Here is a 27,154-nt window from a genome sequence, read left to right as displayed (position 1 = left end):
GGAGTTTCGAACCTGGGTCTTCTGCATCTCAATCCAACACTCTATCCACTGCGCCACTGCTTGGCAGGCAAAAAAGGTTTTTTTTGTTTTTTTTTTCATTTTTTCCGAAGCTGGAAACGGGGAGGCAGTCAGACAGACTCCCGCATGTGCCTGACCGGGATCCACCCAGCATGCCCACCAGGGGGCGATGCTCTGCCCACCTGGGGCGTCACTCTGTTGCATCCAGAGCAACTCTAGCGCCAGAGGCAGAGGCCACAGAGCCATCCTCAGCGCCCGGGTTATCCTTGCTCCAATGGAGCCTCAGCTGCGGGCGGGGAAGAGAGAGACAGAGAGGAAGGAGAGGGGGAGGGGTGGAGAAAAAGGGTATTTTTAATACCAAAGGAGTATGAACCCTGGCCGGTTGGCTCAGTGGTAGAGCATCAGCCTGGCATGCAGAAGTCCCGGGTTCGATTCCCAGCCAGGGCACACAGGAGAAGCGTCCATCTGCTTCTCCACCCCTCCCCCTCTCCTTCCTCTCTGTCTCTCTCTTCCCCTCCCGCAGCCGAGGCTCCATTGGAGCAAAGATGGCCCGGGCGCTGGGGATGGCTCCTTGGCCTCTGCCCCAGATGCTAGAGTGGCTCTGGTTGTGGCAGAGCAACGCCCCGGAGGGGCAGAGCATCGCCCCCTGGTGGGCAGAGCGTCGCCCCCTGGTGGGCGTGCCAGGTGGATCCCGGTCGGGCGCATGTGGGAGTCTGTCTGACTGCCTCTTCCCGTTTCCAGCTTCAGAAAAATACAAGAAAAAAAAAAAAAGAAAGAAAAAATACCAAAGGAGTATGAATGAAAAGGACCTCAGAGCTTAAAATCTGAATAAAGTCAACATTATGAAAAATTTACTACATACCCTAATTTCCTACATTTTACCACAGACCAGAGAAAACTCCATCCTGTCTGACAGTGCACACAGACCTAGGTTGAAGGCCAGGGGAGTTAAGATGTTAAGATCTGGTTTTCAGAAAGATCCTTCCAGCATGGGTAGAGAATGGTTGGAGAATGAAAGACTAAAAGCAGGACCAAGTTGGAGGTCAAACTAATGGGTCCATCCTGCAAGTACAGTAGGCCCAGGGTCAAGTAGAGGATGAAAATGGAGACATTCCACAGCAATGTGTTAGAAAAAGCCAGGTTCAGGGTTCCTAATTCTTAGTTTAGGGCTTTTTTCACCAAAGCACACTATGAGAATTATGAGGATAATAAAATTAATACCCTTGAGCCTTACACATCCACCTGTTCTCTCTTCTGATATTTTAAAGCAGTCTGCCTGTAATAAGGTCTGCTGCTCTTCCGGTGCTCTGAGATTTGACAGCATCTCAGGGTCAAGGGAGCAAAATGAAGAGCTTCTCAATCTGACAAAAGTGGGCGTTTTCAGCAGCAGTAAGGCTGGCACAGGTGAGCACAAAACGCTGTTCTGATGTGGCTCCAACATGGCCTTAGGCTGCCAGCATGGCAGAATTCACCGTGCTATTCTTTCTACAAGCCAGACCACACCTGAATGGGCAAAGAGCTGTATGGGCACCTAGCGAGGAGCAGCAATATACTGAGAACTAGGAGCCAAGCCATGCTGGAAAGAATGAAAATGTGCACCTGGGCTTCTGTCTCTCTCAGCACAGTGTCAGAGAAGAGAAAAAGAGGCCCTGACTGGATAGCTCAGTAGCACTGACTTGAAGTAAAGAGGTTACAAGTTTGATCCCCAGTCAGGGCACATACAGGAACAGATCGATGTTCCCGTCTCTCTTCCTCTCTCTCTCAAATCAATAAACTAAACATTAAAAAGAGAGAGAGAAAGAGAAAGAGAGGTTTGGGAAGTGAAGAAGATGAGAGTCTTCATAAATGTAAAAAGAGGCAACACCAAGTCTTACCCCCCAAAAGATATAATATTTGTTGAACGAACAAAATAATGATTAAATTGTTTTATGTTGTACCAAGAAAGGTCTAAGATAGAGGAACTCCTTAGGGCAAAGAACATACTATATCCACAGCAGCCTCTAGGCCTCCCCTGGCATACAGCAGCTCACAGAATATTCAGCTAATATTTTGAACTTCGTGGATTAGTCTGCGGGCCGCACAAAATTGTTCGGCGGGCCGCATGCGGCCCGCGGGCCGCGAGTTTGAGACCCCTGAGCTAAAGGAAAAACTTTCAGCTGTCAGCCCTGTATTCTGCATGGGCTTCCTTTACCTCACTCAGACCTCTGCTAACATGTCACCTCCTCATGGGGGTCTTCTCTGACCACTCTATCTAACATGTCCCACCTTCCTCCATCACCCTCTTTCCCTTTGCCCAGTTTTATTTTTTATAGCACCTATCTATCCCTGACACTGTATCTATGTGTTTATTGTCTGCTGCTCCCATTCCATGAGAACAGGGCTTTGTATCCCTAGCTCTATCATCAGAGCCTGGAATAGAGTTTGACACACAGTAGATGCTCAAGAAATATTTCTTCAATTAAGGAAGGAAGAAACAAAACAGGCTGTTTAAGATACACTGCTCACAAAAATTAGGGGATATTTTATAGCTTCATATTCATTTTGAAATATTCCCTACTTTTTGTGAACAGTATATTTTGTGTAGAGGTCTTTGATGGTAACAAGCAGAGAGCAAGAGGTCTGGTGTGAGGGATGTGGCAGAGCAGATGGTCAAGGGAGGAATTGGACTTGCTGAGCTTTAGGGTCCTTCTCAACCCTTAGAGTCTAAGGGTACAGGGGCCTTGGATTCCATCATTTTCTGATTCTATTATCTCATGTCCCTAGAAACTAGCTGATGGTTCCATCATCCCATGATTCCATGCCTCCTCTGGGCAGCTTCAAGCAAAGGGATGTTCTTATTGAACTGACTCACTACCCAGCAAAACAATAAGGCATCCCGACTCTAAAAGACCACCACAGACCTCAGGAGTAGTCAAAGAGCAGCATCTTACCTTCTTGGGAAGGTGGTTCTGTCTTCTCTAGAGCTGAGAAGAGGTTGATGCACAAGTAGTAGAGGAAACTGGAACAAACCTGGTTTAGGGCTGAGTGACTTAGAGGAAGAAAGGAAGAGAGAACAAGAAAGACGACATTGCTACTTTGGCTGGGACAGCATTATCCCTACCATGTGCTGGGGCACCGATGCCTTGGCTGGAGCCCAGTGAAATTCTAACTACAGCCCTGGTAGAGGAGGTCCAGAGGTAGCTGTGGAAAGTAAACATGAAACCTGCTGCCCAGAGCTGTAACTTGGGCATTTGGCCCATACAGGTTTTGACTAAAAATTTGCTAAAATAATAAATCAAGGAAAGCTACAAAGCTCCAATTTCACAAAGCATACAAACAAAAAAAAAGTGCCCCTGGGTCAGGAAAGGGCTAGGAAGTACTAGAAGAGAAGCTGTTGAACCCAAGATCGGTACTCAAGGAGAAGTATGAACATCCAAAAATTGTGACTTGGAATCCAGATGGGCCCCATATTTTCTCCTGAATACTGGGTGTCCTATTCAGAAATATGAAGGAGAGCTAGATATTGCACTGTGGTCACCTTGTGGGATGTAGGCAGTAACAAATGGAACCTGCCAAGTAAATGCAGAGACAGGTGGCAAATCATAAACAGGAAGATAAAGAAGGCTGCTCTAGACACCTAACAAGGTGACAACTTCTCTACTTTGAATAAGAGTCTTTTCTAGAATTGCTTGGACACTGTATCCCTTACTCTCAGAGGCCTTGGTTTCCCCATCTGTAAAATGAGGGGTTACACAAGTGATCTCTAGAACCCTCCCAGTTTTGATGTGATAGGTGCCCATCCAATTATCACATGGAAGGAAAGCCTTACCAGAACCAGATTAAATAAAAACTAAAGAAGCAAGTCCAGCTCATATCACCATTTGCTGAGTAATTCTGACATTGTGTTAATCCCCCCCCAGCCCCCATGGCTAAACCATATCAGTCAGAAATTTCTACTTGTCCAGTCAAGGACACTGGCTCCTTGGCCATTAACTTTTGCCTGGTACCATACATACCTTAGGCCACTGCAGAACCTGGCCTTCAGTTCCATAGTCAGTCGTATGAAGGATGAGGCAGCTTGGGAAGAGTAGGAGGAAAGCAGACAGCAGTTTAAACCAAAAGCATTACAGAGATTCCCAAGTCTGGGTGGTACTGAAAAGAACTATTTCTGAAGTCACACAGACCAGGGTTCAAATTTTGCTCCATCACTACCTAGTACTGTGACTCTGGAGCACTTTTTTAACTTCCCTGAGAATCTGTTTCAATATCTGTATTTCACAGGTTGTTGTGAAACTGAGATAAAAGCAGAATTCTAAACAAGGAGAACATCAAGAGCTCCCAGTGCAACAACTCCAGTGCTGGGGATACAGTAATCTGTCCTGGGGCTAAGGCATATAGTAAGAATTTACCAGTAATCCCTGAGTTTCTCAGCAATTTTCTGGGACAGCAGTTTAACCCATGACTCCCCCTGGGAGGGGACATCCAGCTTGCCTGCTGGAAGGGCTCCTCCTGGCTCAGTTTCTCAGTGACCCAGAGTTTCTCCACCCCCTAGGCCAGGTTTTTGGTCAACTCTTGGCTGGCAGTGCCTGCTTTCTTCTTCTCTCCTTCAGGTTAGGCCCCTGATCCTGTTTTTTTTTTTGTTTGTTTGTTTGTTTTTTTAACAATGTTTTTTATTTTATTTTTTATTTTTTCCATTTTTTCCGAAGCTGGAAACGGAGAGGCAGTCAGACAGACTCCCGCATGCGCCCGACCGGGATCCACCCGGCATGCCCACCAGGGGCGACGCTGCACCCCTCTGGGGCGTCGCTCTGTTGCATCCAGAGCCATTCTAGCGCCTGAGGCAGAGGCCACAGAGCCATCCTCAGTGCCCGGGCCATCTTTGCTCCAATGGAGCCTCAGCTGCAGGAGGGGAAGAGAGAGACAGAGAGGAAGGAGAGGGGGAGGGGTGGAGAAGCAGATGGGCACTTCTCCTGTGTGCCCTGGCCGGGTATCAAACCCGGGACTCCTACACGCCAGGCCGACGCTCTACCACTGAGCCAACTGGCCAGGGCCCCCTGATCCTATTTTATCTGGCTTCATGCTACATAAATCTCCCCATACACAGCCTTTCTCTCCATTCCTTACTCTCCACCACTGCTACCCAGAGGTACACATCTGAAGCTGAACCTATCTAATATACCAAAACTGGATCCTCCTGGCTCTTAAAGTATGGTAGGCAGGAAGAGTGGATAAAAAGAAGGAAAGAAGTTTGTGTCAGCTGTCACAGTGACTAAGGGATACAGCCATTCAGAAAATCTACATATGTTATCTCACCGTATTTCCCCATGTATAAAATGATCACATGTATAAGATGCATCTTAATTTTGGGGCCCGAAATTTGAAAAAAAATGTATTACATAAAGTTATTGAACTCAAGTTTTATTCATCATAAAATTCATACAACTGCTCATCACTGTCAAAATTCCAATCCATTAGCCTGTCCTCATCTGTGTCTGATGACGAATCACTGTCTTCAACAATAAGTGTAAAAACAAGCATGTAAAAGTGGGAACTGCAAGTAAAAAAAAGCTACAACCACTGCATAAGATGCAACCAGTTTTTGACCGAAAATTTTTCGGAAAAAATGTGTCTTATACATGGGGAATTACGGTAATTCTAAACATTATTACATGTTCTAACTGAGAACACTGGAGATAAGAAAATTGATTTGCTCAATATCAATAGACAAGGGAGAAAGTAAGAATCCCAACCCACAACCATTAACAACAAAGGTCCTGCTTTTTCCCTCTGCCACAAAGGCTCCCACCCTTTCCTAGAAGCTCCCACTCATACTTTCTACATGGAATAGCTTCCTAAGGGTTTCCTGTGCTCTGTTCTTTTCCTGGAAAGAACAAAGATCCTTCCAAACTGGGACAAGGACCTCCCCAGGATGATCCAGACCATCAATCAGAAACTCCCTTGGGAAGAATGAGATGTGACAATGGAACCAGAAGTTAGATCACTGCAAAACCATAAGCCAAGGAATGCAATGGCCTCTAGAAGTTGGAAAAGGTAAGGGAACGGATTCTCCCCTAGAGCCTCCAGAAGGAACCAGCCCTGCCCACATCTGGATTTTAGCCCCCTATGGCCAATTTTTGGACTTCTGACCTCCAGAATTATAAAATAATAAACTTGTGTGGGTGCCCAAAGAAAAAGAAAAGAAATTCCCTCAAAATCCCAAATCCATTTTACAGACAACTTCAGAAAGCATGCCCTCATCTCCCAGCTCTGGATCCTGCCCCTCTCCTTCCCAAGGACCTTGCTCTGCTGATTACCCAATAATCACTCTAATTCTGCCAACTAGTAGAATTAGTAACTCTTATTCTGCTAATCAGAATATGTGTTTCCAGTCTTAGGAGGCAAATTAGCCTTTCTTAACTCCATATCCCTCTTCAATTATACCCCCATTTGTCACCTCCCTCTCAAATCACACTTACCAAAAGAGTTGTCCATTATGTCTCTCTACTGCCTCTCCTCACACTCACACTTTGACTCACTATAAATAGCATGGCTTCCATCCTAGCTGCTCAGCCAAAGTCACCAAGAGCTTCCATGATGCCGAGTCAGTGGATATTTTTCAGTCCTCATCTTACTTGATTTCTGATACTCCCTAATTTATAAAACTCTCTTCTTCACTTGGCTTCCCTAATGTCATACTCCCTTTTCCTCCCTAGCTCTCCAATAGTTCCTTACTAATGAGCGTCCTGTAGAGTCGCCTCCTTCTCCTAACCACTAAATGTTGCTCTTGATTTTGTCTTGGTCCCTCTGATCATCTTTTTTTTTTTTTCTTTTCTTTTTTTTTTTTTTTTTTGTATTTTTCTGAAGCTGGAAACAGGGAGAGACAGACAGACTCCCACATGCGCCCGACCGACCGGGATCCACCCGGCACACCCACCAGGGGTGACGCTCTGCCCCTCCGGGGCGTCGCTCTGTTGCGACCAGAGCCACTCTAGCGCCTGGGGCAGAGGCCAAGGAGCCATCCCCAGCGCCTGGGCCATCCTTGCTCCAATGGAGCCTCGCTGCGGGAGGGGAAGAGAGAGACAGAGAGGAAGGAGAGGGGGAGGGGTGGAGAAGCAGATGGGCGCCTCTCCTGTGTGCCCTGGCCGGGAATCGAACCCAGGACTTCTGCACGCCAGGCCGACGTTCTACCACTGAGCCAACCAGCCAGGGCTCTGATCATCTTTTTACACACTCACCCTTGAGGAATCTCACCTGTTCCCCACTAAAGAGGGGGCCTCTCAAGGACAGAAGTCTGTATTGTTCACTGCTACACCCTTGGCCAGAGGACAGTACCTTTTATGTAGTAGGTGCCCAACAAAAATTTGTTGACTAAATAAAAGGCTGGATGCTCAGGACTTTTATAATTGTATCTGAAGACCAGATCTCTCCCCTGACCTCAGACACATAGTCCATTACAGATCTAACATCTCTACTGGGATATCTCACAGGCATCTCACATTCACCTTGACCCAAAGTGATAATATCCTCTACTCCCTTCCCAAATCAGATTTCCTCCAGTGAGCCCTTTTCGATAAATAAACCACCACCCACCAAGCCAAGGCATTACCCTAAACTGTTCCCTAACCCTTGGGGATTGTTCAATGTCCCCAATACTTCTTTAGAATCTATCACCAACCTGAGTTAAGGCAAGAGGCTGAACTACTTGCCCCCAATCTTGCCTCCCTTTAATTCATGGTCCACACTGCTCCAAGAAGGATCCTTATAAAGCAGAAATCTGTGCATGTCACTCCCTTTCTTTAAGACTCAAAGCTCCTAGTCCAAATTTCTCACATGGCCAACAAGGCCCTGCATGACTGAGCCCTGGCTACCTCTCCATTGTAGACTTTCCACTATACACTATGTTTATGTGACAGAAATAAAAGAAGACATTAAATAATAATAATAAAATGCAAGCATAGCAGAGATTTTAAAAACAGGCTCTACAGTCATATTCTGAGTTTGCCTCCTGGGCATACCACTTCTGCTGTAACCTTGGGCAAGTTTCAGTGCTCTCATCAGTAGAATGAGAATAATCACAGTATATAATTCCTAGGCTTTCTCTGAAAACTAAATGAATTAATACATGTAAAGCACTTAAAAATAGCACCTTGCACATTGTAAGAGTTTAATAAATGGCCTGACCAGGCAGTGGAGCAGTAGATAGAGCGTCCGACTGGGATGCAAAGGACTCAGGTTCGAGACCCCGAGGTCGCCAGCTTGAGCGCGGGCTCATCGGGTTTGAGCAAAGCTCACCAGCTTGAGCCCAAGGTCACTGGCTCGAGCAAGCGGTCACTCAGTCTGTTGTAGCCCTCCCCCCCCCCCCGTCAAGGCACATATGAGAATTCAATCAATGAACAACTAAGGAACCGCAACGAAGAATTGATGTTTCTCATCTCTCTCCCTTCCTGTCTGTCTGTCCCTATCTGTCCCTCTCTCTGACTTTCTCTGTCTCTCCCACAAGAAAAAAAAGAGTTTAATAAATATTAGTTATTATTAGTTATTAATTATTTCCACTTTTCTCCCCCCCTTTGTTCTTGGCTATTCCCACTGCCCATTCTCACCATCACTACCACTTTTTAAGGAACATAAAGGAGACTCTGCATCTGATTTCTGGGCTTATTCTACAGATTTAGGAATTTATAAGGTAAACACTACTTCTATAAGAAATAAATTTAGGAATTTATAAGGTAAACACTACTTCTATAAGAAGTAGAAAAGAAAGGTTTACACTGTAGAGGAAAAAAAAGACTAAATAAACAGATGCAGGAAGGCCTGGGGAAGGCTAAAGGAATCAAGAGCCACTTGGGTATAATTTTAGGAAGGCACTTCAGTGTATAGTTAAATAGAAGCTTTCACACAGTGCTAGCCCTGTCCTAGAAGGCATCTAAAAGTATGTGGGGCCTGACCTGTGGAGGCGCAGTGGATAAAGCATCAACCTGGAATGCTGAAGTCACTGGTTCGAAACCCTGGGCTTGCCCAGTCAAGGCACATGCGAGAAGCAACTATGAGCTGATGCTTCCCGTTCTTTCCCCCACCTCCCTCTCTCTCTTTCACGCCTCCCTCTAAAATCAGTAAATAAAACCTTAAAAAAAAAGGTACGTGGGGATGTTTTTTAGTTGTCCCAATAACTGGGGGTACTTCTGGCATTCAGTGTTCAGGTGTAAGAAATGCTAAACATTTTGTGAGGTCTGACAGAATATGGAGTATGACAATAATATGGAAAAAGGTGTATTGTGGGCTTTGAACTAAAATCTCCTTGACACTCTCAGAAAAGTATCAATAAATTTGAGAACTGGCCCTGGTAGGATAGCTCAGTTGGTTAGAGCATCATACCAAAGTACAGAGGTTGCCAGTTTGATCTCTAGTCAGGGCACATACAGGAACAGATTGATGTTCCTGTCTCTCTCTCTCCCATCCTCTCTCTCTAAAATCAATAAAAGAAACATTAAAACTTTTTAAAAATTTTTTTGAGAACTGCTTTTAAGGATGTGGTTTTCTTGATGATATTCCCTACCACTCAACACGGGGCAGGGTGGATTTTAATTCTGAACAAATATGCAAATTTCTCATAAACAGGTATGCTCTGAGTATCTGACAGCTGCCTAAGGTACCTGCCTCCCTCCCAAATTCCACACTTGCTTGATGCCTACCAAGCTTCTTGGAGAACTTCTCCTTCATGTGGGGAACGATGACAAAGAGGCTATGTAGAATTGAGAGGAAAACTTCCATCAAGGCTGGGTGAGTGGTCTGCTCCAAGTATCTCTGCAAAGAAACGGGGGGAGAACACAGTCCCTCAGGACTGAGCCTCTGAAGAAAAACCATTAGCAAAACTGGCATCAAATCTAAGATAGTAGATTAAATCTATTCATTTAAGAAAACTCGTAGTCAAAAACCTACATCCAAGGTTTATGATCCATCACTTAATAAAGTGTGTAAGATACTTAACCTCCCTGGGCCTCTGTATCAAAAAGAGTAAAATAGGAGGAACATCAAGTCCTACTTCTCATAAACAAATGAGATCTAATGTGTGAGAAGTACTTTCTAAACAATAATGTAGACTGTCACTCATGTTTCTATTACTAGAGCTAATAAAAGTTACTAATAATACAGTTTACAAACTGCCTTCACATTTAATTTTCATGCGATCTTTGAATAGAGTCATGAGACAGGCTGATGTAGTACAGAGCTCTGAATAAAAAAGTAGAGAAACTTGAGTTCTAATTCAAGCTCTGTACAAAGTCACTATGTGCCCTTGGGTCATTCTACCCTCTTCTCAGTGTCTCAGTTCCCTATCTATTAAGATCTGGTACCTCAGAGACATGGTTTTTGAAGATACTTTTCCTTTGATTTTTAAACCAAGTTTGAAAAAAATTAAGAAATACCTAAAGAAAAGTAGAAAGCAAGAATAACAATTCTATGATCTAGTTCTAGATCTAGCTCTAACACTTTATTAATCTAGCAGGAAAGCAGAGCAGATGGGGACATTAACATGAATTGCCCAAGTGTTACTGTCTGTGTGTGCCAGTCAGGGCTGCAACCCATGGCTCCTGATGGTTACAGGCCTGAAGACCCTAGGAAACTGGTTCATGGGCCTCTTCAAGGAAAAGTGGTTCTCTCCTGTCAGAACCAGAGGATGCCTCCCTGCTACCACCTACTATTCCCAGGGGGCCATCCTGACAGGGACTTTTCAAAGACTCACAGGATGTCCAAACCTCAAACAGTACAAGACTCACCCAGTGTCAGCTGGGAAATCAACAGCTCTGGACCCAGATCTTCCTATCATCTCCACCTCAGTTCAGCTCAGAATGAAGCTCCTCCAGAGCAGGTCTCTCTTCAGAATGGCCAACTCTCATTTTACAGAACACATATACGTGCTTCTTAGTCTGGATCACAGACATTCACCACTGCTCTTTACTATGCAGAAGGATACTTGGATTCAGATTTTACTAGTTTCATGCTCTTGCTCTATAACCATAAGAATGTGACAATATCATCTTTAAATTGAGGGAAATTATAGCACCCACTTCACAGAATCATTGGGATGATCAAATTAGGTAATGAATATAAGGTATTTATCACTTCATAAATATTACCTACTTATTTGTTTATTATTATTGCTTTCTACTTTTTCTCAAGAGGCATCTATTAGTGTTACAATGAAACTTTACACTTTGTTTTTAAAACCAAAGTAAAAGTGTCTGCAAGAATAACCCTGCTGAGAACCTCAGAAGGTCCAGTTGAGTAGTCACTGCCTGCATCTCTAGGCCTGGCTCATTCTCACATTCTTCTCTTCCCTAAGCTTCATTCTGTCCATGGCTCAGGGGAACCCACCATCACCATGGGGATACAAAGGGAGTCACAGGCACTGAGAAGAAACTCTGAGAAAGCTTCCAAGGTGTCTTCCTTCTCGGCACTGGGAGCTGTGAATGGATTCTCCTGGGCTGAAGGCTCACTCTGGAATTCCACAGCCAACCTGAGAAATCAATGCATGAATATAACTACTAGTACCTATGGGGCATATAGGTTAGAAGCATCCTCCTAGAGTCCTGGTTGGCAAACTGCAACTCGTGAGCCACATGCGGCTCTTTGGCCCCTTAAGTGTGTGGCTCTTCCACAAAATACCACGTGCGGGTGCTACCTTGATAAGGAATGCACTTACCTATATAGTTTAAATTTAAAAACTTTGGCTCTCAAAAGAAATTTCAATCATTGTACTGTTGATATTTGGCTATGTTGACTAGTGAGTGTGCTGACCACTGTCCTAGAGAAATGTCTGAGCTCATGATCCTGGGAAAGTATCCCTATCAGCAGATCTGGAGAAAATTCAAGAGGCCTCTGTGAGGGAGGGACTGGTCCTTGGCTACTTCTCCTGCTTATGTGAAATTAATTCAACAAGCATTTAGTGAACACCTGTAGGGCTAGGTAGGTTATTTGGTAAGAGGAACAAAGTTGAATGAGTCATTGCCTTATTACACAGTACAGAAACTTCACCACAAGGAAATCTCTAGAAAACTCCCACACTAGCTACCTGTCCTCCAACCTCTTCCACATACCCCCTCCACACCCACACATATCCCCATCCCCCATCACAAAGTCCTGTCACCATGCAGCAAAGCAACAGAAATCAAGCGTTGCTTCTAGAACATCTTCTTTTGTCTGATTCCTTTCCAAGCCCGCCCTCTATACTGCTATTTCAGAGGACAGAGGGCTCCTCACCTGCAGGCATTTCTAAATCCCTCCAGAGTGTTCAGGAGAAACTTCCCCCTTCGAAAAATGGCCTTCTCCAAATCTCTACTGGAGGCATGGCCCTGAGGTGAGAAGGAGAGAGGGGAACCTATTGATCAAGTACCTACTTTGTGTCCCAGTCTGTGCATGGAGAACTACAGTCCTCTTCCGCTCACACTGGAGTCTGGCATTCCCATATGCCTAACACTTTCCAGGGGATCTTGGTTATACCCTTGTAAATCGAGACATATGACAGTTCATTTAAAAAATGGTAGGAGGGGGCCTGACCAGGCGGTGGCGCAGTGGATAGAGCGTCAGACTGGGATGTGGAGGACCCAGGTTCGAGACCCCGAGGTTGCCAGTTTGAGCGCGGGCTCATCTGGCTTGAGCAAAAAGCTCGCCAGCTTGGACCCAAGGTCGCTGGCTTGAGCAAGGGGTTACTCGGTCTGCTGAAGACCCGTGGTCAAGGCACATATGAGAAAGCAATCAATGAACAACTAAGGTGTCGCAAAGAAAAAACTAATGATTGATGCTTCTCATCTCTCTTCGTTCCTGTGTGTCTGTCCCTAACTGTCTATCCCTCTCTCTGACTCTCTCTGTCCCTGTAAAAAAAAAAAAATGGTAGTAGGGGGAACCTTAACTATGTTTTCCTGTAAAACACAGGACTGGCTCTTGTTCTATTATATACCAAAAGCTGTCACAGGCTGGTAGACATTGGCCTAACTGGCTATAATGCCAACATTAGTCGCTTTAAAACACACAAAAATCCCCAGTGCCATCAGATATGAAAAACTTAATTTCCAAAGTTAATCTGGAAAGATATAATTAGTATTCACATTAACAGTATCTTTTCTGATATTTTAAGTCCATGGACCATTAAAAGCCAACAATTCAACACATTGCACATTGGTCAGATTCTTTCTAAGATTTTAGCAAATCCAGTCTTAAATAAGTTTGTGAGTATGTTTACCATACTTGCTTGAATAATATAAAAGTCAAAGTGTGGCCCTGGCCGGTTGGCTCAGTGGTAGAGCGTCGGCCTGGCGTGCAGAAGTCCCGGGTTCGATTCCCGGCCAGGGCACACAGGAGAGGTGCCCATCTGCTTCTCCACCCCTCCCCTCTCCTTCCTCTCTGTCTCTCTCTTCCCCTCCCGCAGCAAGGCTCCATTGGAGCAAAGATGGCCCGGGCGCTGGGGATGGCTCCTTGGCCTCTGTCCCAGGTGCTGGAGTAGCTCTGGTGGCGACAGAGCGACGCCTCGGAGGGGCAGAGCATCGCCCCCTGGTGGGCGTGCCGGGTGGATCCCGGTCGGGCACATGCGGGAGTCTGTCTGACTGTCTCCCCCGGTTTCCAGCTTCAGAAAAATACGAGAGAAAAAAAAAAAGTCAAAGTGTATAATAGCCTTGGGTATAAACACCCTGGGATTTATTACAAAAAATCGGGTACTTGCTAGTTTTGGACTTTAGAAAAAATTATTTTATCCTTGTGGCTTCAGTGTCCTAATTTGTAAAAATAAAAATAGCAATTATTAGCCTGACCAGGCAGTGGCGCAGTGGATAGAGCGTCGAACTGGGATGCAGAAGACCCAGGTTCGAGACCCCGAGGTCGCAAGCTTGAGCACGAGCTCATCTGGCTTGAGCAAAAAAAGCTCACCGGCTTGGACCCAAGGTCGCTGGCTTGAGTAAGGGGTTACTCCGTTTGCTGAAGGCCCACGGTCAAGGCACATATGAGAAAGCAATCAATAAACAACTAAGGTGTCAAAACAAATAACTGATGATTGATGCTCCTCATGTCTCTTCGTTCCTGTCTGTCTGTCTCTATCTATCCCTCTCTCTGACTCTCTGTCTCTGTAAAAAAATAATAATAATAAATAAATAAATAAATTTTAATTTTAAAAAATAGCAATTATTAAACCTCACAGCCCTGTAGTTAGGGGGAAATATGACATCTCATTGTTGGTATATGGGCATGAGAAAAAGCTATAAAGTGGCATACAAAGGTAATTATCTTCTAAAAACACATTACAGCATGATCTCCAGACTGCAATACACTGACCAGGGGCCTCCTGCTCATTGGGGTTTGGGAGAAATCAGCACATCGGTTCAGCATTGCTTCAATCAAGGACCGCAGTTCCTTGTACTGCACGGGTAGAGCACTCTGATGGTCCTTCCTGCATCCAGAGAGACAAAGGCAGGCTTAGGACGTGGTGAAGGACTCAAAGATATACTCAGGTTCTTGGGCAATGGGGGGCATTGTGGTCAATGAGAACATAGGTTAGGATCTGCTCTAATAAAAATCCTTGCTCCAATACTTATCTAGCTGCATGACTTTCTGCACATTCCTCATCCTCTGTAACCTTCAGTTTCCTCATTTATTAAATGAGTTAGTAGTACTCTCCTCATAGAATTATTCTAAGATTAAATTAGGTAAGGTATGCCAAGCACTTTCACCAGAAGGAACAATTAATACAAAGGAAGTAAGGGGAAAGTCTAGACTAAAACAAAAGATTGAGATTTTAAAAAATTACATCCATGAAATAAATACAGAATAAAAATGCTATTTAAAACATGCAAAGAACTGGAAAGAACTCTTTCAAATGAAAGCAAAGGAGTGAGTCAGTTTTCCTGGGTCTCTCCCATGTATATAGGAGGTGTGCACATTACTAAACTTTGTTTTTCTCCTGCTAATCTGTCTCATGCCAATTTGATTAGACCAGCCAGAAAAACCTTGAAAGGTAGAGTAAAATTTTTCTTTCTGGACAGTTGGCAAGTAAGCCGGGAGAACTCACTGTCTATGACACCACTAGCTATTGGGAACTGCTGCAGCTGAGAATTCTGTGACGTCTGACGAAATGTTGCCAACAGGAAGTGGCCTTTGATGGAGAGTGGCAGGTCTCTGGAGTTGTTACTATGTTCAAAGGGTTTGGAGAACATTAGGTAAGGGAACATTTTCCTGATTGATGGAAAACAACACAATGACATTCATCTGCCCCTGCTAGAAAGCTATGCAGTGCAGTATGTAGCATGCAGTATATGATGTAGTGCATAATAAAAATTAAGAAAATTTTAAAAATATGAAAGCAGAAATAAAACAATGAAAGGCTGAAAGAAAAGAAAATGTTCTAGAAACTAGTGCATAATGACAAAAAGATGAAAAACTGTCATAAAACAAAGAGAATTAAATGACCAATTCAGGATGTCCAACATCCGATGGCAGTTTCAAAAAGAGAAAATAATAAAGTCCCAGAAGCCCTGGCCGGTTGGCTCAGTGGTAGAGCATCGGCCTGGCGTGCAAGGGGTCCCGGGTTCGATTCCCGCCCAGGGCACACAGGAGAAGCATCCATCTGCTTCTCCACCCCTCCCCCTCTCCTTCCTCTCTGTCTCTCTCTTCCTCTCCTGCAGCCGAGGCTCCATTGGAGCAAAGATGGCCCGGGCGCTGGGGATGGCTCCTTGGCCTCTGCCCCAGGCGCTGGAGTGGCTCTGGTCGCAACAGAGCGACACCCCAGAGGGGCAGAGCATCACCCCCTGGTGGGCAGAGCGTAGCCCCCTGGTGGGCGTGCCAGGTGGATCCTGGTAGGGCACATGCGGGAGTCTGTCTGACTGTCTCTCCCCGTTTCCAGCTTCAGAAAAATACAAAAAATAAATAAATAAAATTAAATTAAAATAAAGTCCCAGAAAGAAAAAAAATTCAAGACATTTTCCCTGACAAGTAGCCCCTGGAAGGTGCCCTAGCTTTGACCTGGCCCTTGGGTACACACACAGGTGGAAAGTTCAGCCTGCCTGCGTCGCTCACCTCAGAAAGGCAGAAGCAGCTTTTACTGCCTCAGTGGCCACCTCCAGCACAGGGCTGCTCACTGCCTCTTGGAGGGCACGGCCAGCATCTCTGCACATGGCTGAGCTTGTGAACAGTTTGATCTCCTCTGGCTGCCTGAGAAATAGTAAATGAGGAGCAGTGAGTGAACTATCACTGACCCATCAGGAATACTTCACTTTCTTTCTTCATTTGGGCCTGACGAGCCACCGCTTTGCTCACCGCATCAGGATCTCAGCAAAGAGCAGCATGCCCTGCTTATGTAGCTCTGTGTTGTTCATCCTCAGGCTTCCCTGTAGGCTCCTCACCACCGACTCGATCCCTACCTCAAAATAACATGGCAGAAGCAGGGATCAGTGCTTGGCAGTTCCTTCACTGCCTGCCCAGGAGACAAGAGAGGCTCTGCACAGCACATATTTGCTAGCAGTCCCTCATGGAGGGGTTCTGACAAGGTTGAACTGATAGAACAAGACTGAGATCTTGGCCCTGGCCAGTTGGCTCAGTGGTAGAGCATCAGCCTGGAGTGCAGGAGTCCCTGGTTCAATTCCCGGCCAGGGCCCACAGGAGAAGCGCCCATCTGCTTCTCCACACCTCCCCCTCTCCTTACTCTCTGTCTCTCTCTTCTCCTCCCGCAACCAAGGCTCCATTGGAGCAAGGTTGGCCCGGGCGCTGAGGATGGCTCCGTGGCCTCTGCCTCAGGGGCTAGAATGGCTCTGGTTGCAACAGAGCAACGCCCCAGATGGGCAGAGCATCACCTCCTGGTGGGCATGCCGGGTGGATCCCGGTCGGGCGCATGCGGGAGTCTGTCTGACTGCCTCCCCGTTTCCAACTTCAGAAAAATACAAAAAAAAAAAAAAAAAAGACTGAGATCTTGAGGGCAGGCCCTTTATGGATTTATCTCTGTCTTCCCAAAACCCAGCACAAGCCAAGGCACAGGCCCTGGTACTCAAAATATTTAGTGAATACCTACTGACTGAGTTGTGCCTTCTCCACTAAACATTCCTATTCCTCCTCAAAGCATCACATTGGACCTTTACTCCTCCAGGAAGCCTTCCCTGATCCACTCAGGTAGAGCTGTGGGCCTTCCTGAGCTCCCATACCTCTTGTACTTTCCTACAAATTAGCAGAGCCCTAATCAGCTATTCAGCTTGTTTATATTTCTCTCCCTTTCTAGAGGACCAGGACCAGGTCCCAGCCCAGTTCCTAACAAAGAATAGTAACACAGGAAAAAAAAAAAAAGACTGAATGTGCCCAGTCTAAAAATCCATTATGTGATATGAAAGGTCCCAGACAAGTGCTTCCTGCATTCACCAGGAAAGAAGAAAAGGGACAGTTTCAAGAAACAGCCTGACTGGTGGTGGTGCAGTGGAGAGAGCATCGACCTGGGATGCTGAGATCCTGGGTTTGAAACTCCAAGGTCACTGGCTTAAGTGCTGGAGCTCATCTCATCAGCTGGAGCATAGGCTCACCAGCTTGAGCGCAGAATCACTGGCTTGAGTGCAGGCTCACCAGCTTGAGCGAGGAGTCACTGGATTGAACGTGGGATAGCCCATATGAGCATGGGATCATAGACCTAATCCATGGTCTCTGGCTGGAGCCCAAGGTCACTAGCTTGAGCCCAAGGTCACTGGCTTGGCATGAGTACCCCCCCCCGCCCCCATCAAGGCACATATGAGAAGCAATTAATGAACGAAAGTGACACAACTACCAGTTGATGCGTCTCATCTCTCCCTTTCTGTTTCTCTCCCTCCTCTCTCCCTTCCTCCCTCGCTCCTCCTTCTCTCTCTCTACCTCTCTCTCTCACTTAAAAAACAAACAAGCAACTTAGAGATAACTAGAAGGACAGATATATGGAGCACAGGAAAGGACTGAATCCAAGGTTGATTAAAGTTGTTCTTGGCCCTGGCCAGTTAGCTCAGTAGGTTAAGAGCGTTGTCCTGAAACAAGGCTGCAGGTTCAATCACAGGTCAGGGCACACACGGGAAGCAACCAATGGATGCATGACTGAGTAGAACAACAAATGAATGCTTCCCTTCCCCCTCCCCTCTCTCTGTCTCTCTAAAAATCAATAAAAATTGAGCCCTGGCCGAATAGCTCAATTGGCTGGAATGCTGTCCTGGAGCACAGAACAGAGGTTGTCAGTTCAATTCCCCAGTCAGGGCATGTATAGGAGCAGCTTGATGTTTGTTTCTCTCTCCCTGCCACTCACAAAACAAAAACAAAAAAGCTTTCTTTTTCTTTTTTTGTATTTTTCTGAAGCTGGAAACAGGGAGAGACAGTCAGACAGACTCCCGCATGCGCCCGACCGGGATCCACCTGGCACGCCCACCAGAGGCAATGCTCTGCCCACCAGGGGGCGTCGCTCTGCCGCGACCAGAGCCACTCTAGCGCCTGGGGCAGAGGCCAAGGAGCCATCCCCAGCGCCCGGGCCATCTTTGCTCCAATGGAGCCTTGGCTGCGCGAGGGGAAGAGAGAGACAGAGAGGAAGGGGGGGGGGTGGAGAAGCAAATGGGCGCTTCTCCTCTGTGCCCTGGCCGGGAATCGAACCCTGGTCCCCCGCACGACAGGCCGATGCTCTACCGCTGAGCCAACCGGCCAGGGCCCAAAAAAGTTTTCTTAAGGTGCAACAGTAATTCATTTAGTGGCTAACAGAAGTGCCCTTCTCTTGCTAAACATATATACTTCTGCTGATCAGTGAAGAGCGGAACTGTTTGAATATTACTGCTTGCATATGGATCTGGTAATGAGTTTGGGCTGATGGAAATGATCAGAACCAGCATGCCTCTTCAAGATGCAGGTTAGCCCTCATCGCTGCTGTGCTTCAAAGTGCTGTCCATCCAACCCAGAGTGCAGTGTCATCCTACTACCAACCGTACACAGTGTGGCACTTAGAAAAGAAGAGTGACTCCTCCGCCAGAAGTATCAAGCAGTTGTAGCAGGACCAGGTAAGCACTTCACTAGAGGAGGAGAGATGCTCAAAGAGGAACTCTGGCCGAGGAGAGTGAAAGAAAACGATGAATGACAGCTAATAATCATGATTCCGTAACTAACACTAGGGCCTTGGATTTATTCAGGCCCTATTATTTCATCTGTTCATACACCCTCTCATTATTAATGAGACATAATCATTAATTCACAGATAAACCTAAAAATGCCCTTGGGGTTATGGTCTAACCTCATCTTTTTAGTAGATGAAAAAACTGAGACCCAAGAGAGAGGTATTATTAGTGGTAGAGGTGGGACTAGAACTCAGATGCCCTAATTCTCAGGCTGGCCTGAGAATTAGGCCATGATGCAGAGAAAAGAGTTTTTAAGACCAGAGAGGCTTGATTTTACATCCCTTCTCTGCCAATGACTATCCTTGTTGAGTTAAAGCAGTTATTCCCTTCTCTGATCCTCAGTGTCCTTATCCATAAAATAGGAAAGATGAGGACCTAACTGTGGCAACCTTTACAAGGCACTTTAGGGAATATTTCCTGGCTCATAACAAGCCGTTGAGAAACATTAATTTCCTTTGCCTCTCAAGTCCATGGGTCTTTCCACCACCCCACACTAGGTGTTTATTCTTAGATGGTCAAACAAATAACAAAGATCAGTAATAAAATGCTCAAGGTCATAAAAGAAATCTGTAGCAAGAAATTAATTCAGACATTATGAGACCTACTTCCTAGAGTTTGTCATGTAAAACTGAAGTTGCCACCAATCCATTCTTCCAGCATGCATTATTACGAAACCCCAGCAGCACTTCTGCTACTGCTGTGATTCAAGGGTCTCCAGTCAGAACTCTAAGGTCCTTGGAGGAGGTCAGAAGGGGCCCCTACCTGGGATGTCAGCATGAATGAAGGCGGGGGCATGCTTCGCTGGGGAATGGACCAGCACCGCGGTTATACAGTGGGCACTAGCCACCTGAAGAATCTCATCTCTGGAGAGGAGGAGCTGGAGAAACAGGAAGCAAAAAGTGCCACAGTTGCACCACTGACAGGACCAAGGAAACCTGCCACTCTGCCTCAGGGCAGAAGCCTAGTCTCGGAATCCCTCCTGCACTACCAGTTACTAAACATGAGGTTGGTTCTCAGGACAGTTATGGATTACGGAAAGGAATTTCTATGAACAGCAGCAGGTGAGAAATAGAACAAAAGAACACAATGGCAAAAAACACTAAAACTATCACCAATAAGGGCTCAGGCCTTCATTGACAAAAGTATTTTTACAACCTTCATTTGGTTTCGATGTTTGCAACAAGCCTGGGACATAACAAGGGAAACTTCTAACATGAGTTTCACTTTACAGAATGTCTAGGATGGGGACAGGTAGAAGAGGGTATAAGGAGGATAAATGGTGATGGAAGGAGACTTGACTTGGGGTGATGAACACACAGTACAACATACAGATGATGTATTATAGAATTGTATGCCTAAAACCTATATAATCTTATTAACCAATGTCACCCCAATAAATTCAATAAAAAAGAAAAAAAAGAGTTAACATAGTGGCTTGAGATTGCTACTCTTGCAAAGGCCTGCCTGCAAGGGTAACCACTGACTGGGTTTGGGAAGTTGGATTTCAGGAGGGTTCCCATCATTCTAAGAACTGGTAAGGGTGGCTCACTGGTTCGAAACGATTTGTACAAACAATATAATTTATGCTGAACTGTAAAGCCAGGGTCCACCGCCATTGTGGCCATTCACTTGCAGGCCAATACTCTCGTACTGGCCAACAAGCAAGCACACATGGCTTGAAAACCCTGATACATTCTCCAGTTCCACAACCAGAAGAATCTTCTCCGGTTTTTCCTAGAATCAAAGCCCCCCCCAAGTCTTAGTCACCTCTAGTTTCCCATCTGCACACCTTCTCCCTTCTCTCTGCTCTAACTGGCTTCTCCTTCAACACCCTGCCATCTTGGCTTCTCTCCTCCATCCTCACTCTGCAAAAAAATGGCTTCCTTCCTTCCTCCTTCTTTCTCCTTTTAAAACTTCTTTGGCACCAAAAACTTCTCCTCCAACATTAGCATAACAATAGCCCTCCCTAACAGGAATGCAATCCACAATTTGCAATCAACTGCCCTGCTCGGAGGGCAAGCATGCATCTGGCTGCCCAGCGCCATTTTGGTACTACTAAGAAAAAGAGCTATAACACACCATTGATGATAAAATGTCTCCTTACTTCAAAGATGTTAAAATGTGTGTGTGTGGGTGGGGGGGGGGTGTCTTACAAAAATGGTATTTAACCATTAAGCAAATCAGTGATTTTTGGTTTAAATTGTATATTCCTTATAAGACATATTAAGAAATATTCCATCCCTGTATTTCCATCATAAACAAAATTAATTATAAAAATCTATCTTTAAAAAAGTCATAGTTATTTATCATGACCTATCAGAACTTGCATGACTTTCCCTGCTTGATCGCTAGCCTCAGCTTGGGCCACCTCACTTCACCTCCCATCCATCCCATCCCACTGGCCCTCCATTTCTGGAACACATCAAGCATTTCTCTTCCTCTGTTTTTTACCTCTACCTAAAATGCTTTTCTTCCCACTCTTCATATCCATAGCTTTATTTATTTTCAGCTTCATGAAGGAATACTTCTGTGCTTCGGGCCAATGCTCTAACCAACCAAGCTATCCTGCCAGGGCAGGGTATACTTGATCACTGGCTTACTTTAATTCTTCAAGAGCTAGCTCAAATGTCAACCCTTCTGAGGCCCTGCCTGACCACCCAACCTATAGATGGCATCCTCTGCTACTACCTCACCTTTCTTTATTTCCTTTATAGCACTTACCACAATCTACAATTACTTTGCTTGTTCATTTATTTGTCTACTATCTGCTTTACCCACTAGATGGTGAATGGGCAAGAAATTCATTTATTTATATATCATGATGGCCCTGGCCGGTTGGCTCAGTGGTAGATCATCAGCCCAGCATGTGAAAGTCCCGGGTTTGATTCCCAGTCAGGGCACGCAGGAGAGGCACCCATCTGCTTCTTCACCCCTCCTCCTCTCGCTTCTCTCTCTCTCACTCTCTCTTCTACCCCCCTCCTGCAGCCATGGCTCAATAAGAGTGAGTTGGCCCTGGGAGCTGAGGATGGCTCCATGGTCTACACCTCAGGCACTAAAAAATGGCTCTGGTTGCAACAGAGCATAGCCCCCTACTGGGCTTGCCAGGTGGATCCCTTTCGGGGTGTATGCTGGAGTCTGTCTCTGCCTTCCCTCCTCTCACTAAATAAAAAAATAAATTTTAAAAAACCAACAGACAAAGAAAGGGGAAAGGCTTTAGAGGCAAAAGGGAAGAGCATCTGCACAGCTAGCTAGACAGGATGTCTTAGCATATGCAGGACCAGGGAGAAGCTGCATGTGGCTGGAGCACTGAGTTGTAGAGTAGAAGAAACAGATAAGTACAGCTAAAGGGATAAACAGGGTCCAGAGGAAGAGGATTTTAGGTACCATACAGAGAAGCTTGAGTTTTGTCCCTAAAATAACTGAGGTGCTTTGTTTCAGTTGTGGCAGGTGTTCTTCATTCCCATGCAGCCCAGATGTGAAGGGGGAAGATGCAATACAAGGATTCACAATTGAAAAAGAAAAACACACTCTGTGTCTTCTAACAGCATGTTATTTGGCTAGTAAGAAAACACTTTGTAAATTCTAGACAGAAGGAATGGTAGATGAGGACAAGACCTAGGAGGCATCTGAGTTCCCTTGTTATTGAACCTAGAGGCAGGGAATCACAAAACAAAGACCTTTTTGAGCACCAAAGGCAGTGAGGTCTCTCCTGGTGGCCCCTCAACACTGTTAGGACTTTCCACCAGTGCTGAGTTGTTCATGATCACGGACACAAAGAGATCATACTTCAGCAGCTGCCTCAGCAAACCTAGAAAACAAAGGGGTCGGGAAGTCAGGCAAGAAGAGCACAGGCTCCAGAGTAAACCTAAAGTAGCTCCTCAGATATTCCCTAGGGACTTCTTTATGTTTCTGAAGATATTCCTAAGTATTTTATTATTTTAGTACTACTGTAAATGAGATTGTTTTCTTAATTTCTTTTTCAGATAGTTTGTTGTTAATGTATGGAAACACAACTGATTTTGTATCCTGCAACTTTTGAACTCATTTATTAGTTTAACAGTTTTGGGGTACAGTTTTAGGGTCTTTTTTTTTTCTTTTTTTTTTTTTTCTTCTGAAGCTGGAAACGGGGAGAGACAGACAGACTCCCGCATGCGCCCGACCGGGATCCACCCGGCACGCCCACCAGGGGCGACGCTCTGCCCACCAGGGGGCAATGCTCTGCCCCTCCGGGGAGTCACTCTGCCGCGACCAGAGCCACTCTAGCGCCTGGGGCAGAGGCCAAGGAGCTATCCCCAGCGCCCGGGCCATCTTTGCTCCAATGGAGCCTTGACTGCGGGAGGGGAAGAGAGAGACAGAGAGGAAGGAGGGGGGCGGGGTGGAGAAGCAAATGGGCGCTTCTCCTATGTTCCCTGGCCGGGAATCGAACCCAGGTCCCCCGCACGCCAGGCCGACGCTCTACCGCTGAGCCAACCGGCCAGGGCCAGGGTCTTCTATATATAAGAATTATAGTGCTATTTTAAATAGAATCACACACTTTTCTGTGCAACCTCCATAGCAGCAGTTACCACACTGGACTCTAATTGTCCACATCTGGACTATGAGCTCCCTCAGAATAGAACCTAGATTTGATAATTTTTATGATGCCAGAGCCCAGCACAGAGCTTGGCCCAGGGTGAATGCTCACCATATGGCTAGACTGTTCATAACAGAGTTCTTGGCCCAAAATGTGGGAAGAAATTGTTGTTACCCACAGACTATGCTTTTCCCTATAGCTCCTGCTCTAAAGAGCCTCAAATAACAGGCAAAAAAAAAAAAAAAAAAAAAAAAGCCTGGACATCATCCTGGAGGCTAAAGGGAACCATAGATAATTTTCCAAATAGGAAAATAACAGGATATAAACTGTATTGTGTGAAGATGAACTTGGGAACAAGTATAGGACCAGGATGCACCAGGATAGGTAGTAAAGATTGGAGGCAGAAAAAAACTGCTGTCCCACTTTTTTCCTATTCTCCTTCCAAGAGCAACATTCTTAAGATGCCACACCAACCCTAAGCATCTTTCACAGCTGTGCATCTTATCTCTCAAACCCATGGCTTTGCAAAGCAGCCACTAGAGAGCCAATTTCTCAAGTCCTCAAACAAAACCTCAAACTTTCTCTGCAGTCTCTCGTTTTACCCAAGCAGTTTATCTGTAGCTCCTTTGTCTGGGCAACATCCAGCGTGGAAAGGAAGAGAGGGCACAGCTTCTCCCGAAAATGGCCTGAAAGCATCTCAGCTGCCACTGGTGAGGAGTACAGCTTTCCATACAGGTAACAAACAGAAGCTTGCACCCCCTCATTGGGGTATACTAAACCTCTCAACAGATGTTCCATCAGGTCACCTGTCCAGAAAATAACCAAGGGGCCAGGGGAAAAGCACAATGTCAACTGGCATATAAAACTACACATATTGCCCTCAATGGTAGTAATGGTAATCCCCAATAATTCCCCATAATAAATTATTTTTACACTTACTGAAATGGGAAAACTAAGGTTTAGAGAAGGTAAGCAATTTACCCTTAAGTAAATCTTCTGTGAGATATTTATTTGCATTTTCCTGATAGAAAAGAATGCATCTATATTTCAGAATTAATTCCTCATTCCACCCAAAAGAAAGATTCATACTAGGTACTTAATTTGGTTTTTTTTGTTTTTTTTTTGTTTTGTTTTTGTACTTTTCTGACGCTGGAAACAGGGAGAGACAGTCAGACAGACTCCCGCATGCGCCCTACCGGGATCCACCTGGCACGCCCACCAGGGGCGACACTCTGCCCACCAGGGGGCGATGCTCTGCCGTGACCAGAGCCACTCTAGTGCCTGGGGCAGAGGCCAAGGAGCCATCCCCAGCGCCCGGGCCATCTTTGCTCCAATGGAGCCTTGACTGCGGGAGGGGAAGAGAGAGACAGAGAGGAAGGAGGGGGTAGGGGTGGAGAAGCAAATGGGCGCTTCTCCTATGTGCCCTGGCCGGGAATTGAACCCGGGTCCCCCCGCACGCCAGGCTGACGCTCTACCGCTGAGCCAACCAGCCAGGGCCGTACTTAATTTGTTTTAAAAAGTAGTGACTAGCCTGGCGGTGGCGCAGTGGATAGCGCGTCGGACTGGGATGCGGAGGACCCAGGTTCGAGACCCTGAGGTCGCCAGCTTGAGCGCAGGCTCATCTGGTTTGAGCAAAGCTCACCAGCCTGGACCCAAGGTCGCTGGCTTGAGCAAGGGGTTACTCAGTCTGCTGAAGGCCCACGGTCAAGGCACATATGAGAAAGCAATCAATGAACAACTAAGGTGTCACAACAAAACACTGATGATTAATGCTTCTCATCTCTCTCCATTCCTGTCTGTCTGTCCCTATCTATCCCTCTCTCTGACTCTCTCTCTGTCTCTGTAAAAAAAATATCCCAAGACCAGAGAAATAGCCCAAAACCAAGTCAAGAAGCATTTTTCAAATTGGTCAACATACAGCACATTTTGCAGATCGGGAAGCCACAGCCTAGAGAAGGAAAATGATGAATGTATACAGTGAATGGACCACCCAGATGAAAATGTGATCAAAGAAAGTGAAAAGGAGTGGCAGCTCTTCCTCAGAGGTCACTCACCGTGCTCCATTACAAGCTTGTCTGCCAGAACAGGGATGGCATCCACCAATTTGCCGAGAAGGGTGAGGGTGGCCAGGCTGTCTCGCATGGTCGGCATATTACAGAGCTACGGAAAGCGAACATACTCCACTCTATAAATGAGGGTTAGAACAACTCTCTCACCAAAATTTATCTTGCCCTATTCACACCAAAGTCCGTATGTGCATGTCTCTCACCATGATCAGTCATCAGCCTCTTTAACTAAGTGTCCATTTCACCTATTGGACTGGGAAGCTCCAGGGGAAAGGGACTGAGTCCTTTCTGAGTCCTCTCAGAAACCTCAGTACCTAAACTGATTTAAAAATCAGCATATTATATCTTCTATAGGGCTAGAAACTGGGAAATTAAAGTTGGCAACATCATAAAGGAAGAATTCTGGCTCAATGCCAAAAAAAAAGTAGTAGTATAAATATTACTATAGCTATGATCATGGAACACTCTATATGCTTGGTATTTCACAGGGAGAGTCAATATTATATATTTCACTTTTTCTATTGACTAACTGTGCCACCTTAAGTAAGACACTTAACTCCACTTGTAGGAAATGATAATAGAACCAATTTCAGAGGACTGTTGGGAGAACTGAATGAGATTGTGCATGTAAAGCACTTAAAACAGTGCTTAGCATATAGAAGGTGCTCACAGTGTTAAGTGGCATCATCATAATAAATTTTGATATATATAATTATAAATCCAAGTTGATATATTAATCACATGCAGAGTAATTATGATATAATAATTTAATATAATTTATAATTAAACATTGCTCTTGATGGTGTTAAGATTAACATTAGTCTTCCTTTGCAATAAATAAAAAATGATTCTGATAATTCCAAAATCTTAAACAATGTAAAAGCTGCTTGTTTAATTGATATCTTTGTCTATAATGGGGAAAGCAGGTTAAATATACCCACTCAGTGCTTACTATAGATGCTGATAAAATCAAATACCTTCAGTAGATAATATTGTATACCAGGAGTCGGGAACCTTTTTGGCTGAGAGAGCTATGAACGCCACATATTTTAAAATGTAATTCCGTGAGAGCCATATAACGACCCACGTATGTTATGCATTATCCAATAAAAATCTGGTGTTGTCCCAGAGGACAACTGTGATTGGCTCCAGCCACCGCAACCATGAACATGAGCGGTAGGAAATGAATTGATTGTAATACATGAGAATGTTTTATATTTTTAACATTATATTTTTTATTAAAGATTTGTCTGCAAGCCAGGTGCAGCCATCAAAAAAGCCACATCTGGCTCACAAGCCATAGGTTCCTGACCCCTGCTGTATGCAATTCTTACCAAATAAAAATACTAAGCCGAGCCCTGGCCAGTTGGTTCAGTGGTAGAACGTCG

At 45.4% G+C, this 27,154-nt stretch overlaps 1 protein-coding gene and 1 non-coding gene across 2 annotated transcripts in view; both read right to left on the bottom strand.

Annotated features, from left to right (window-relative positions):
* The window catches only part of MEI1 (meiotic double-stranded break formation protein 1), an 89,914-nt gene that overhangs the window by 51,700 nt on the left and 11,060 nt on the right, over positions 1-27,154 (bottom strand). The window contains exons 5-17 of the mRNA XM_066358511.1: positions 25,755-25,860; positions 24,303-24,506; positions 22,805-22,935; positions 19,890-20,004; positions 18,940-19,056; positions 16,291-16,390; positions 16,051-16,185; positions 14,314-14,428; positions 12,253-12,344; positions 11,368-11,509; positions 9,687-9,798; positions 4,014-4,074; positions 2,949-3,046 (exon numbers count right to left, since the gene is read on the bottom strand). Of these exons, the coding sequence (XP_066214608.1) occupies positions 2,949-3,046; positions 4,014-4,074; positions 9,687-9,798; positions 11,368-11,509; positions 12,253-12,344; positions 14,314-14,428; positions 16,051-16,185; positions 16,291-16,390; positions 18,940-19,056; positions 19,890-20,004; positions 22,805-22,935; positions 24,303-24,506; positions 25,755-25,860 (1,528 nt within the window). The remainder of the gene's footprint in view (positions 1-2,948; positions 3,047-4,013; positions 4,075-9,686; positions 9,799-11,367; positions 11,510-12,252; positions 12,345-14,313; positions 14,429-16,050; positions 16,186-16,290; positions 16,391-18,939; positions 19,057-19,889; positions 20,005-22,804; positions 22,936-24,302; positions 24,507-25,754; positions 25,861-27,154) is intronic.
* Positions 18,595-18,670, bottom strand: TRNAD-GUC (transfer RNA aspartic acid (anticodon GUC)). Its single transcript has one exon. It is a non-coding gene; the product is annotated as a tRNA-Asp (tRNA).

Source organism: Saccopteryx leptura, chromosome 1 (genome assembly GCF_036850995.1).
Source record: "Saccopteryx leptura isolate mSacLep1 chromosome 1, mSacLep1_pri_phased_curated, whole genome shotgun sequence".
NCBI classification, from domain to species: domain Eukaryota; kingdom Metazoa; phylum Chordata; class Mammalia; order Chiroptera; family Emballonuridae; genus Saccopteryx; species Saccopteryx leptura.
The sequence above is the reverse complement of the archived record's forward strand: the minus strand, read 5'-3'. Positions and strand labels throughout refer to the sequence as shown.